This window comes from Oryctolagus cuniculus, chromosome 6 (genome assembly GCF_964237555.1).
Source record: "Oryctolagus cuniculus chromosome 6, mOryCun1.1, whole genome shotgun sequence".
NCBI classification, from domain to species: domain Eukaryota; kingdom Metazoa; phylum Chordata; class Mammalia; order Lagomorpha; family Leporidae; genus Oryctolagus; species Oryctolagus cuniculus.
In genome coordinates, this window is record NC_091437.1 from 165,504,882 (window position 1) to 165,520,227 (window position 15,346).

Below are 15,346 nucleotides of genomic sequence, written 5' to 3' on the forward strand. Positions count from 1 at the left end.
CCGAAGGTGTGACGCCTCGCCAAATGTGAAACAGTATAGACACAAAAAAATAAAGATAGTGCCTTGTGGGAGAGCTCTCAGGACTGAGTGCAGAAGAGGGGGACCCCCTGGTGCCAAGCCCAGCACTCCCGCTTGGTGGTCACTGGCACCACTGAGCTCGAGTGGCAGTGCTCACGTGGGGGCAGCCAGCACAGGGCAGGCATGGCAGGAGGTGGCTACGAAGACGCTGCACAACTTGTACTCGCTACCAAACCCATCGCCTTCATCCGCAGCTCAGCTCTCACCTCCCAGGTACGTGGCTCAGAACTGCCGGGAGCAGGGAGTCTGAAACGCTGTCCACCCACGTGTTTGCATTCTGCCTCCTTCCTTTGTTTTTGTTAAGACTTATTTATGTGAAAGTCAACTATGGGGGGCACAAAGTCAGCTATGGGAGGGGTCGGGGGAGACAGAGAGAGAGACAAAGATCTTCCATCCACTGGTTCACTTCCCAATGGCCTCAATGGCCAGAACTGGGCCAGACCAAAGCCAGGAACCAGGAACTTCTTCCAGGTCTTCCTTATGGCCGCAGGGGCCAGAGCACTTGGGCCACCTCTGCTGCTTTCCCAGGCACGTTAGCAGGGAACCAGACTGGACATCGAGAAGTTGGGCCTTGACCCAGCACCCACGTGGGATGCTGGTGCTGCAGGTGATAGCTTTGCCTGCTACGCCACAGCAACATTCTTAAAAAAAGGACCTGAAGTCATTTTTTAAACACACAATTTAAGAACAAAAGCAACAAAAAGCCAAAAACCTGAGTGAAGAGAAGAGAAATGAGTGAAACCAGGGAAGCTCGAAGCACAAAGATGCACAGCAGGAAGCAGGAGCGGCTAAAGGCGGACGGACGCGCTCCAGGGTCCCTCACTGCGAACCCAGAAACAGCACCACGGCGCGCACCAGGGCTCCCAGGGCTCCACAAGTCCCCTGGGACACCCTGGAGCAACACTCCCACCACAGCCTTCCCAGCCCCTCCCGCACTCCGAATCACGTGCGCAACCATGGGGCTCCTGCTCCAGGGTCCAGCTCTGTCCTTGCTCTCAGGCCCCTCCCTCCTCTACCACTTCACTGGGCTACAAATGAGATCTAAAAGCCCAGTGTAAAGACTCGATGTGGGGCCAGCGCTGGGACACAGCAAGTAAAGCCACCGCTTGCAGTGCCACCATCCCACATGGGTGTGGGTTCGAATCTCGGCTGCTCCACTTCTGATGCAGCTCTCTGCTATGGCCTAGGAAAGCAGTGGAAGATGCCCAAGTCCTTGGGCCCCTGCACCCATGTGGGAGACCTGGAGGAAACTCCTGGGTCCTGGCTTCGGATTGGCTCAGCTCCAGCCATCACGGCCAATTGAGGAGTGAACCAGCGTATGGAAAACCCCTCTCCCTCCTTTCCTCTCCGCCCCTTCCCTCCCTCTCTCTCTCTCTCTGCCTCTCCTTCTCTCTCTGTGTAACTCTGACTTTCAAATAAATATATAAATCTTAAAAAAAAAAAAAAAAAAAGACTGGGTGTGGGCCAGGGGCATGGCACAGTGGCTGAGATGCTGCTTGGGAGGTCTGTATCCCAGACCTGGTGCCTGGACATCCCAGTCCATTCTCTGCTCCCCATTCCAGCTTCCTGCTAATGAGCACCCTGAGAGGTAGCAGGTGAAGGCTCAAGTACATGGGTTCCTGCCACCCCCCTGGGTGACCCAGGTGGGTTCCCCACTCCTGGCTTCAGCCTGGCCCAGTCCTGGCTGCTGCAGGCATTTGGGGAGGGAACCAGCAGGTACCTTTCTCTCTTTTCTCTTCCTCCCTCCTTTCCAAGTAAGATGAAAATAAGTAAGTTAAACTGTCACAGATTCCAAATGCCTCATCTGCAGCCCAGGGTTCCAGGGCCACCGCCTGCCACGTCCCTGCAGCCAGGACTTCCCATTCAGCAGAGGTCTCCTCATGGCCCCTTCCACACAAGGGGCAGGCACACCTCATCTCTCATTCTCCATGGATTTCTCAGTCCCCCCCCGCCTTTCTCCTTCTCCTGCAAGGAGCCTGGAGTGTCTGTGAGAACAAGTCCCCCTAAGCTGTGTCTGCCAGCCGCGAGCCTGGTTCAGCCTCACCGAGGCTGCCCACCCCAGCCCGCCCTGTTCACTTCCCGATTCCGCCCGCCCCTCATTTCTGAGCGTCAATGGACACAAAGTCCTGAGGTGGCAAGGATTACGTGTGCATCCACCCAGCTTCTGCAGGGTCACCTTGGCAACAGCTTCATTAGAGTCGCATCAAAAACCCTAAAGAGACCATTCTTAATCTGAATGGGGCGGCCTGCAGACAGCATGAATGGCCTTAGTCAGAGAATTAACAAGGAACAAACAGGCTGCAGCCCAGAGCAGCATCGTGGGCAACAGGCTCTGACCGGCTCCGAGCCCTCCCTGGGCACTGGGGTGTGGAAGGCCAGGGGAGCGGCTGCAGCGCCCCTCGGTCCCAGGGTGCTTGCACGCCTGGTGAGGTCAGGCTGCTTTCCGGTCTTCCAAACCATCCCTCACTGCATCTCCTCCTACCAATCAAGAGCACCACCTCAGCCCTTGGAGCCGTTGGAGAAAGGCGCATGACGCAGTACACAGGCGGGACCTCACGGTCCCAGCAGCAGCGTCCTCCCTGCCCGCGATGTCCTCACTTCTCACCCAGTGCAGCAAGGAGGGCCGGTGTCCGCAGTGCCCCCAGCTACACGCCTGCAACGAGCCAGCCGCTTAGCCGCTACTCATCCCCGCTGAACTGGTGACCATGGAGGGACAGATCCTGCCTGTCAGCCCCAACCAGACAATCGCCCAGACCTGCAGAACCAAGCATGCACGCGTCAATCAAACTTGCAGTCACTCATTTTCACATGTATCTGTTCAGCGCCCAGGTCTCACCCCACAGCGTAGCACCTAGCTTGCCTGGAGCCTGATGCAAGTTCGGGCCCAGGCTGACAGCGTGACCCAGCGTCCCGTGCCCACCCCAGGATGGCTGGCTGGAGCAGAAAGGCAAATGAGGAGCCTGCTGTGGCCCTCCGCCTCTGAAGCTTGGCCTGATTCTGCCCAGGCGACATCACCTCCCTGAGCCTGAGGCTCCTCCTCTGCAGCCAGGAGACCCTGCACTTGGAACTCAGAGTGTTAGGGGCTTTAGGAAGTCACCCAAGTCACAACCTAGCAAGTGTGTGAATGGGACGCAGCAAAGAGCGGGGAGCTGCCCTGGTTCCTCGGGCCCACAGCTCGGACCAGCAAGGCAGGCACGCCCGTCCAGCACTTCACCTGCGCCCCCTCGCCATCACTGTAGCCACGTGGCTAGCGCCATATATGCATTCTTATGCCACTGACGACTCAGGATGACTCCAAGAAGGAGTGAATGGCTCCTTCCCACTTCTCAAGACTTTTTTTTAAAGATTCATTCTTTATTTGAAAGTCAGAGTTACACAGAGAAAGAAGGAGAGGCAGAGAGAGAGAGAGAGAAAGGTCTTCCATCCACTGGTTCACTCCCCAAGTGGCTGCAACGGGCGGAGCTGCACCAATCCGAAGCCAGGAGCCAGGGGCTTCTTCTGGGTCTCCCACGCGGGTGCAGAGGCCCAAGGACTTCGGCCATCTTCCACTGCTTTCCCAGGCCACAGCAGAGAGCTGGATCGTAAGCAAATCAGCCAGGTCTTGAACCCATGCCCATATGGGATGCTGGCACTGCAAGTGGTGGCTTTACCCGCTACGTCACAGTGCCGGCCCCTCAAGACCTGGTCTGGGCTCCAAAGGCTGAGCCTCAGCACTAACCTAGAAAAGCTCCACATGCACTGCCAGACTCACGGACAGCAAACCGACGGCAAAACCAAACATCACCTGCCACTGGTCAGTGCCGCACACCGGCCTCAGCCACTCTGCTGAACCGCCAAGGGAAAGGCCACTGAGGCCGAGCCCCGCCCGCAGACAGGAGGGAGCCTGCGCTGATTTTGGGAGTGAAGAGACCCTCCCTCCCCCACGAGTCCACATGCGGGACACTGATGGGTCTTCACATCGGCACAGGGAGTCTCGAAGCAGAAGGGACCTGCAGGGGCTGGCGCAGCGGCGAAGTAGGTTAATCCTCAGCCTGCAGCGCCAGCATCCCATGTGGACGCTGGTTCTGGTCCTGGCTGCTCCACTTCCAGTCCAGATTTCTGCTATGGCCTGAGAAAGCAGTGGAAGATGGCCCAAGTCCTTGGGCCCCTGCACCCACATGGGAGACCCAGAAGAAGCTCCTGGCTCCTGGCTTCAGATCGGCACAGCTCCGGCCATTGCAGCCATTTGGGGAGTGAACCAACAGAAGGAAGACCTCTCTCTCTGTCTCTCCCTCTCACTGTTTGTAACTCTACCTCTCAAATAAAATAAATAAAATCTTAAAAAGGGCGGGGGGGGGGGGCCTGCGGCAGCCACCTCTCGACCCCCTCACAGTTTCCACGTTAGCCAGAACCATTCCCAGGCACGGGTGCAACTCATCCGATCTACAGCAGAGCCCGCCTGAGCAAGAACCAAAGCTTGTTCTAACTCAGAACACACGACAGCCCTTCTCATTTATTGCTGTTATAAAATCCCACCAGAACTCATTATCTTGCTGCCTGCTCGTCTGGCAAACAAACATGGAGATGACTCAACTACAGCTAAGAACCGCACCGAGGAAAACTCAGAAGGCCCAGTCCCCACCTTTGCAGGGGAGAGGGGTCCGTGGGGCTACCTGCGGGCCTCTGCTGCCCTCTAGTGCTCCGCGGAAGACAGCACCTCCCCCACCACTGCCAGGGCGGAGCAGAGCTGAGCAGCAAATGTGCATCTACACAATCACCTGTGAAACAGCGTCCCAAAAAGCCAGCATGCCAATTTCCCCAGACACCCCCAGCGGCAAAGGGCAAGCGAGTGTTCCCAGGGGATCCTGGGGACAATCTCTGCAGCAGGTCCCGGGCCCCCACCGCCTGCCTCCCCAGCACGCACTCTCCCTTCCACAGCCTTGCGCCTTCTGAGGGTCTGTGTGAAAAGCAGAATCCAGGCTCTGCTGTCACAAAATGTGTCCCTAAGCCTTCCAATCGGATACTGACAACACTGGCCCACGCAGGGTCGCGTCACAGGGCAGGCACCTGCACGGAGGGACCCATCTCAACCCAGCTGACTGCCCTGGGGCTCAGCTGTGTCAGCTCACGCGTGGAAGTGGGAAGAGGGACAGGCACCGGGAGATCCTGCTCAAGCTCTGCTGACACACACAGCCAGCTCAGCCGACGGCGTCTCCACTGTGGAGAGACTCCCCAGCTTGAAAGTCAGGTTCTCTTGCCTGACAAGGCCCGAAATTCATTACCTTTATGCATGAGCCACCCAGGATCTGACCTCAGATGGCCTTAGAAACATCCCCCTTGGGGCTGGCACTGTGGAATAGAGGGTAAAAAAGCCACCTGCAGTGCCAGCATCTCATATGGGCACCAGTTCAAGTCCCAGCTGCTGCACTTCCAATCCAGCTCTCTGCTATGGCCTGAGAAAGCAGAAGATGGCCCAAGTCCTTGGGCCCCTGTACCCATGTGGCAGACCCACAGGAGGCTCAGGGCTCCAGATTGGCACAGCTCTAGCTGTGGCAGCCATTTGGGGAGTGAACCAGAGGATGGAAGACCTCTCTCTCTCTCTTTCTGCTTCTCTCTGCCTCTCCTTCTCTGTGTAACTCTGACTTTCAAAGAAGGAAGGAAGGGGGGGAGGAGAGAGGGAGGGGGAGGGGGCAAGGGAGGAAGATCTCCCACAGTTCTCCGCAAACAAAACCACAGCTGCTGGCCACCGACTTGACCTAGTCCCCTCTAAGCCTCACACCTCCGCAGTCTCTGCTGCATCTCTAACCTCCATCAGCACGCACCCCGCCAGCACCGCGTGTAACAGCACCATCAGCACGCACCGCGCTGGGACCACGTGTGTACACAGCACCATCAGCACGCACCCCGCCAGCACCGCATGTGTGTGCAGCACCATCAGCACGCACCGCGCCAGGACCGCGTGTAACAGCACCATCAGCACACACCGCGCCAGGACCGCATGTGTGCGCAGCACAATCAGCACGCACCGCGCTGGGACCACGTGTGTACGCAGCACCATCAGCACGCACCGCGCCAGGACCGCATGTGTGTGCAGCACCATCAGCACGCACCGCGCCAGGACCGCATGTGTGTGCAGCACCATCAGCATGCACCACGCCAGGACCGCATGTGTGTGCACAGCACCATCAGCACGCACCGCGCCAGGACCGAGTGTGTACACAGCACCATCAGCACGCACCCCGCCAGCACCGCGTGTAACAGCACCATCAGCACGCACCGCGCTGGGACCACGTGTGTACGCAGCACCATCAGCACGCACCGCGCCAGGACCGAGTGTGTACACAGCACCATCAGCACGCACCCCACCAGCACCGCGTGTAACAGCACCATCAGCACGCACCGCGCTGGGACCACGTGTGTACGCAGCACCATCAGCACGCACCGCGCCAGGACCGAGTGTGTACACAGCACCATCAGCACGCACCGCACCGGGACCACATGTATACGCTGCACCATCAGCACGCACCGCGCTGGGACCGCGTGTATACACAGCACCATCAGCACACACCGCACCAGGACCGCGTGTGTACACAGCACCATCAGCACACACCGCACCAGGACCGCGTGTATACGCAGCACCATCAGCATGCACCGCACCAGGACCGCGTGTGTGCGCAGCACCATCAGCACACACCGCGCCAGGACCACGTGTGTACGCAGCACCATCAGCACACACCGCGCCAGGACCACGTGTATACGCAGCACCATCAGCACGCACCGCACCAGGACCACATGTATACGCAGCACCATCAGCACACACCGCACCAGGACCACATGTATACGCAGCACCAGCAGCACGCACCGCACCAGGACCACATGTATACGCAGCACCAGCAGCACGCACCGCGCCGGGACCACATGTATACGCAGCACCATCAGCACACACCGCGCCGGGACCACATGTATACGCAGCACCAGCAGCACGCACCGCGCCGGGACCACATGTATACGCAGCACCATCAGCACGCACCGCACCAGGACCACATGTATACGCAGCACCATCAGCACGCACCGCACCAGGACCACATGTATACGCAGCACCATCAGCACGCACCGCACCAGGACCACATGTATACGCAGCACCATCAGCACACACCGCGCCAGGACCACGTGTATACGCAGCACCATCAGCACGCACCACACCAGGACCACATGTATACGCAGCACCATCAGCACGCACCGCACCAGGACCACATGTATACGCAGCACCAGCAGCACGCACCGCGCCGGGACCACATGTATACGCAGCACCAGCAGCACGCACCGCGCCGGGACCACATGTATACGCAGCACCAGCAGCACGCACCGCACCAGGACCACATGTATACGCAGCACCAGCAGCACGCACCGCACCAGGACCACATGTATACGCAGCACCAGCAGCACGCACCGCACCGGGACCACATGTATACGCAGCACCATCAGCACGCACCGCACCAGGACCACATGTATACCCAGCACCATCAGCACGCACCGCGCCGGGACCACATGTATACGCAGCACCAGCAGCACGCACCGCGCCGGGACCACATGTATACGCAGCACCATCAGCACGCACCGCACCAGGACCACATGTATACCCAGCACCATCAGCACGCACCGCGCCGGGACCACATGTATACGCAGCACCAGCAGCACGCACCGCGCCGGGACCACATGTATACGCAGCACCATCAGCACGCACCGCACCAGGACCACATGTATACGCAGCACCATCAGCACGCACCGCACCAGGACCACATGTATACGCAGCACCATCAGCACGCACCGCACCAGGACCACATGTATACGCAGCACCAGCAGCACGCACCGCACCAGGACCACATGTATACGCAGCACCAGCAGCACGCACCGCGCCGGGACCACATGTATACGCAGCATCATCAGCACGCACCGCGCCGGGACCACATGTATACGCAGCACCATCAGCACGCACCACACCAGGACCACATGTATACGCAGCACCAGCAGCACGCACCGCACCAGGACCACATGTATACCCAGCACCAGCAGCACGCACCGCGCCGGGACCACATGTATACGCAGCACCATCAGCACGCACCGCACCAGGACCACATGTATACCCAGCACCATCAGCACGCACCGCACCAGGACCGCGTGTGTACACAGCACCATCAGCACACACCGCACCAGGACCGAGTGTATACGCAGCACCATCAGCACGCACCGCGCCGGGACCACATGTATACGCAGCACCATCAGCACGCACCGCGCCGGGACCTCGTGTATACCCAGCACCAGCAGCACACACCGCGCCAGGACCGCGTGTATACGCAGCACCATCAGCACACACCACGCCGGGACCGCATGTGTACACAGCACCATCAGCACACACCGCACCGGGACCTCGTGTATACCCAGCACCATCAGCACGCACCGCACCGGGACCGCATGTGTACACAGCACCATCAGCACACACCGCGCCGGGACCACGTGTATACCCAGCACCATCAGCACACACCGCACCGGGACCGCGTGTATACCCAGCACCATCAGCACACACCGCACCAGGACCGCATGTGTACACAGCACCATCAGCACACACCGCGCCGGGACCACGTGTATACCCAGCACCATCAGCACACACCGCACCGGGACCGCATGTGTACACAGCACCATCAGCACACACCGCGCCGGGACCACGTGTATACCCAGCACCATCAGCACACACCGCACCGGGACCGCGTGTATACCCAGCACCATCAGCACACACCGCGCCGGGACCGAGTGTGTACACAGCACCATCAGCACACACCGCGCCGGGACCGCGTGTATACGCAGCACCATCAGCACGCACCGCGCCGGGACCACATGTATACGCAGCACCATCAGCACACACCGCACCAGGACCTCGTGTATACCCAGCACCAGCAGCACGCACCACGCCAGGACCACGTGTATACCCAGCACCAGCAGCACGCACAGGGCCGGGAACGCGTGTGTGCGCAGCACACCAGTCTTGGGGACATCAGCCTCGGGGGCAGGGTTCTTACCACCCCTTTAAGTCCACAGCCTGGCGTGGCGCCGAGCCCTTAGTAGGGCTGCAGGAAAGTCAGGCTAACAGAGCGCAGATGCAGGCTCCCGCCCGCCCAGCACCAGCAGAGGTGGCAGAAGCCGTCTCGTTGGGCAGTTTCCAACAGAACAGAAGCTCCTACTTTGAAGGGCCAGGTGCTCGCTTTTCCTACCCAGCTGCACTGGAAACGTCGCCCGGATGACACCACGCACCTGTGACTCTGGCACACCTGATGGCTTCGGTCTGTGTGACTCATTCCGTTAGGCAAGCGTCGTGTGAGGCTTTTGTTGGGTTTGTTCCCACTGGGCATCTTGCCTTCATTGCAGTTTTGTCTCTCCCGTTGGCACTAGGCTGACCGTAGCCACCTCACAATCGCTTCAGCAGCCTTGCCCCAGTCCCTATCCCCAGACACGCACTGGGACGAGGAGGAACAGAGGAGGAACAGAGGCGTGCGGGGCTGCAAGCCTCGCCCAAGCCGAACTCCGGCCGTCTGCCTCTGGAGTCCTTGTGCTCCACTCTGACGCTGAAGCAGCCCCCTCTTACGGCGCCAAGCCATCGGCATCGAAACAGCTGAGATGCAGTTAACTCTGCACTTTTGCTTCCACGCCAGTTCTGGAGTCCCTGCCACCAATCCAGCACCCGTCACAGGCATCTTCCCGTCAGTCACAGGGGTTTCACGTCTCTCCCCTCTCCTCCATCAGAGGCCCCGGCCCGCCTATCGCAGGGCATTCTCATCATCAGCCCCCGTGCCCGGCCCCTGCAGCCTGCCCTGCTCAGGACCCGGCCTGGGCGTGGCTCAGCCAGTGCCGAGCAGGCCCGGGCCTTACTCCTCCCGACCTCTCACGTGTCTGCCACGGATCTGTCCTGCAGCCCGGAGACTTTTCCGTGACAGTGCCACCCTCCGTGGACGCAATCAGTGCTGCTCTCCTCGTCCCCAGGTTCACCTCCCGTGCCCAGCTCCACGGGAATCTGACCACATCAAATCCACTGCTCCTAGAACAGCTCCCAACCCTCACCCGGCCAGGAAACCCCCTGCTCAGACTCACCCCTCCCTGCCCTCCCTCCTCCCCTCCGGCTCCCACGCCCACCCCATCCTCCTGCCTTGTCCCCACTCTCTCTCCACCTGGCCACCTCCAGGGCATCCTCCAGGCCCAGCTCCCAGTGCACGGCCTCAGGGACGGTCCCTGCCCCCATACCTGTGCCTCACTAGGGTAGCTCCCTTCTCCACTTCCTCCTTGGCCCCTGTGCCTTCACTGACCCCACTGGTGACGTGTGCCCCACCCAGGACACCCTCAGCTCAGGAGCACAGGATCTGCCAACGTCCCCCCAGCTCCCAGCACCACAGTCCCCCCACTATCGGCTGCTCAGCCACCGGGACAGCAGTCCCATCCTGATCCTGGGCCCTTAAAGAGGCAGCTTAGACCACTAAAGGTCTAAAATCCTTCCAAGGCTAGCAATTTAGGGAACTTGCTTTATCTTACAGCTAAATACTTTAACAGAGTTTGTTTTATAGAACCTCTATTCAGATTCCAATTGACTAATGTGTGTTGAGTGACACTGTGTGAACAGAGCCATACGGGGCAGTGCTGTGGCATAGCAGGTTAGGCTACCACCTGTGACACCAGTATCCCATACGGATACTACTTTGTGATCTAGCTGCTCCACTTCTAATCCAGTTCCCTCCTTAAGGCCTGAGAAAGCAGCAGAGGATGGCCCAGGTGCTTGGGCCCCTGTACTCATGTGGGAGACCTGGAAGAAGCTCCTGGCTTCAACCTGGCCCTGGCCTGGCCATTGCAGCCATTTGGGGAGTAAACCAACAGATGGAAGACCCCTCTTTTTGTGTCCTTCCCTCTCTACGTAACTCTGCATTTCAAATAAATAAATAGATCAAGAAAGGAAGGAAAGAAAATGAAGAGAAAGAAAGGAGTCCCATAAAGTACTTCGACAAACTTCATGTCAGGGACGCTCAGAAATCCAGACAGGGCTACAAATGGCACAGGCTTCACAAGGTTTCAAACCTGAAAAAGTCACTGGTCTAATCAAAAAAGAATTCTGAATCTTGGAAGTAAAATACCATAAAGAAAACAAAGACGTAGAGCATACCAGTAACCACGTGAATTAGCCAACGGCACGCACCATGCCACTCCGAACCCCAGCCCAGTGGCATCCGCTGAACACCCAGCTCCACGGGACTTCCGCCCTCACGGCGGCCGCCACTCACCTGCCGGAGGTTGATGTAGACTGCGTTCTGCAGGAACTCCGAGGCCTCCATGCTCCGCTTCTGAATGGCAAGGACGCGCACAGCTTTGACACACGCCTCCAGCTCGATCACCCCGGCGTTCTTGTACTGCGGGGTACGAGGGAGACCTTCGGTCAGTAAGGGGAGCAAAGCAGCTTCCGTCCCATCAGCACGGCGGTGTCCTCCGCCCCACACAGGGTTTCCGACAGCCAGCCCCACCAAAGGGCTGAGAGTTGGGTTTTGAGAAAGTCTACCCACTCTGGGGACAAAGGAGTTGGCAGGACCGTGTGAGCCCGGGACTGCGTGCTGAAACGACACCACATCTCAAAACACTGCCAGTGGTCACTGGGCTATCGCTGCCACCCATCGCCTCTTGGACTCGGAAACTCATCAAGATCTCACACCCGGAGCTCCAACACAGCCAGCGCGCGTTCAGAGAGGCTGGCTGCCTGCATGCGTGTTCTCTCTCCGATCGTTCCATCTCGGAGGCACTTGTTCCTGCTTCCTGGGTGCTGTGCCAGTTCCTGAGACAGGCGCTGGGCACAGCAGGTAGGTCCTCATTTGGGATGCCCGCATCTCCTAGGAAATCCTCTCTGTTCTGATTCCAGCTTCCTGCTAATGCACACCCCGGGAGGCAGCAGGTGATGGCTCAAGTACTTGGGTCCTTGACACCCACACGGGAGACCCACAGCCAGGCCCAGCCCTGGCTGTTGCAGGCATTTGGGGAGTGAACCAGTGCATAAAAGATCTCTCCCTGTCCCTCCCTCAATCTCTCTGCCTCTCAAATCAAATGAAAATAAATAAATAAAAATTTAGGAAAGCAGCACACTTGAAATGTAAAGGGCTTTGTGGAACTCCATTTAACTACTCAATGAACTACATTATCTCTCAAAACCCACTCCTGGGGTCAAGGAGTGTTTCCTCCCTCGTTATTCCAGCTGGGATGATGTTTAGTTGATGCAACTGAAAAAAAATTGAAGAAAAGGTTCACAGAGATTTAAAACGTGAACCAGTGGGTTCCAAGATGGTGGAGTAGCAACAGGGTGGCCTGCTCTAGGCTTAAGTGAAATTCAGAGAAGTGGAGAAAGAGCAGTCTCGGGCAAAGCTGCAGGGAACTGCCGTGTGGGGTCCTGCGAAACAGCAGACAGGGCCTGACCTGTGTGGGAGGTGCAGACACCCAGCAACGAGCAAGAAAGCATCAGAGGACCCAGCGGCTTGGAACCAAAAAAGCACCTGCCCTGGCAAGGTGAGGTCAGACTGCACGGGCCCAGCCGCGGCTGGAGGCAGAGCCTAGCGGACTGCACCGTTTCTGAGTCCAGCCCAGATCTCTCAGGGCAGCGGAGCGACTGATCACCCAGGGTCGGGGTGGGGGAGGTGGCGGAGTGGCACATCTCTCTCCCCTTCTCCCCCCACAACAGCAATCTGCGGCCAGCTGCGGGAGGGCTGGAACCGTTTCTGGACACAAGCGGTTAGCAGCTGCGCCAGCTCTCACACATGCACCCAGCAACCATCGGGGACACTCTCCACCCAGTCAGCAGGGCAACCACAGCAGATCAAGAGCAACTGACGAGGACGGTCTCCACCCCACCAGCTGCACCCACCTGGCAGCGGGTGGGGAGGGGCAGCCCTCCCTGCGGAAGGAGCACCGCCCAGCTCAAGTGTGACGCGACCGGGGCTGCGCCTGGTGGATACTGTCTGTGCCTGCCATGAAGAGACTGTACCAGACGGAAAAACCCACACTCCCCACCAACCCTGAGTCCGGCTGGGAGGATCGGGCTCGAGCCAGAGGGGCGGGACACACACGGCAGTGGTCTCCCTATGGACAGGACAGGCTAGCGGGGCAGAGTGGTCCCTCTTGCACTCCTTGACTGTGAGAGCCCTGGGTGCCGAGACTGGCTGTGTGAGAGGAGACAGGCTATAGCTGAGTTCTGGGCATCACAGAGGGCTGCTGCACACTCTCAGAGCTCCCTGGTTGCCTAGAGCAGCTCACAGCACAGGGAACCACACTCATAGGGAGGACTGTGCATATCATATGTGCAGTTCAAATGGCTATGCGGATGAGTGCTGAACACACTGGAGTAACACCTAGGCATTCCTCAGCTCGGAGGACAGGAGGTGAGGGGGTGGTCACTCCAACAGAGGTGACCATTCCTCTCCACTCTGTTAACCACAGGAGAGCTATTACGCTCAACTTGGGTGTTACCCTGGATACTCGCCCCACCCTGGAGCACTGACCAGAGCTCCCTGGCCATACCCACCACACACCTCTTGGTATTCACTGAAAGTCCAGACATTCCATTAAGCCACAGAGGCATAGCTCAAAGATAAAAGCCATTAGAGGAAAAAAAAATTATACAAATACCAAAAAATAAATGCAGAAATCTGAGAAACAAAAATAAGGGAGACACCATGACCCCCGCTCCCAAAAGAACACAAGAACACTTCAATATTAGAATATGAAGATGAGGAGACTGAGGAAATGCTGGAAACAGGATGTGAAAAATTAGTCCTGGGATTACTCACAAGCAATCAGAAGCAAATCCACTAACTAAAGAAAACTATACACGAATGAAAATTTCTCCCACGAAATTGAGATTTTAAAAAGAAATCAAAATGAAATATTAGAAATGAAGAATTCAGTAGATCAAATAAAAAATGCAGTGGAAAGCTTAACAACAGACTTGGTGAGGCAGAAAAAATAATAACCAAGCTAGAAGACAAATCTCTGAAAATCAGTCAGAACAAAAAAAAAAAAAAACCAGGAAGAAATCAGAAAACTTAAAAACAGTGTTGGACTATCAAACCACCCAACATATGGGTCCTTAGGAGTTCCTGCAGGTGGAAAGAGAGAAGGAACTTGATGGCCTATTTAGAGAAACAATTACAGACAATCTAATTTAGAGAAAGAAAGGGACATCCAAGTACAGGAAGCACACAGAACGGCTAATAGACATGACCAGAAAAGATCTTCACCATGACCCATTGTAGTCAAACTCTCCAGGTTAAAACAAAGAAAAGATTCTAAAATGTGCATGAGAGAAATGCCATATTACTTTCAGAGAATCTCCAATTAGACCCACAAACTTCTGGCCAGACTCACTGACTCCCCATCAGAAATCCTTCAGGCTAGGAGAGAACAGAGAGACACAGTCCAAGTCTTAGGAGAATAAAAACTGTCAATCCAGAATACTGTGCCCTACAAAGCTCTCATTTATGAATGAAGGTGAAATAAAGACCTTCCACAACAAACATAAATCGAAAGAATTTATCACCACTCATCCAGCTTTACAAAAGATGCTAAAGGATGTGCTACATACAGAAATACAGAAAGAAAGCCATCATTGTGAAAGGATGTGAAGGCAGAAAATCTCCCAGTAAAAGTGCAAAAGAAATCCAAAGTAAACGATCAGAATATTCATGGGAAAATGGCAGGGCCAAGTAGTTACTTATCAATAGTTACCCTGAACGTAAATGACCTCAACTCGCCAGTTAAAAGATACAGATTGGGGGCCGGCAATGTGGTGTAGTGGGTAAAGCCACCGCCTGCAGTGCCGGCATCCCATATGGGTGCTGGGTCAAGTCCCAGCTGCTCCACTTCCAATCCAGCTCTCTGCTGTGGCCTAGGAAAGCAGCAGAAGATGATCCAAGTCCTTGGGCCCCTGCACCCATGTGGAAGAAGCTTCTGGCTTCAGATTGGCTCAGCTCCAGCTGTTACAGCCATCTGAGGAGTAAACCAGTAGATGGAAGGCCTCTCCCCCCTCCCCCTCTGCCTCTCTGTAGCTCTGTCTTTCAAATAAATAAGTAAATCTTTAAAAAGATACAGACTGGCAAAATGGATTAAAAACAAGACCTATCCATTAGCTGCCTACAAGAAACACACATCACCAACAAAGACACACGTAGACTGAAAGTGAAAGGACAGAAAAAGATATTCCATGCTAATGAAAAGCAAAAAA

At 56.7% G+C, this 15,346-nt stretch overlaps 1 protein-coding gene across 2 annotated transcripts in view; it reads right to left on the bottom strand.

Annotated features, from left to right (window-relative positions):
• Positions 1–15,346, bottom strand: part of TRAPPC9 (trafficking protein particle complex subunit 9) — a 562,730-nt gene that overhangs the window by 496,262 nt on the left and 51,122 nt on the right. For both annotated transcript variants that reach the window (XM_070075538.1, XM_070075537.1), the window contains one exon: positions 11,373–11,498. In XM_070075538.1, the coding sequence (XP_069931639.1) occupies positions 11,373–11,498 (126 nt within the window). The remainder of the gene's footprint in view (positions 1–11,372; positions 11,499–15,346) is intronic.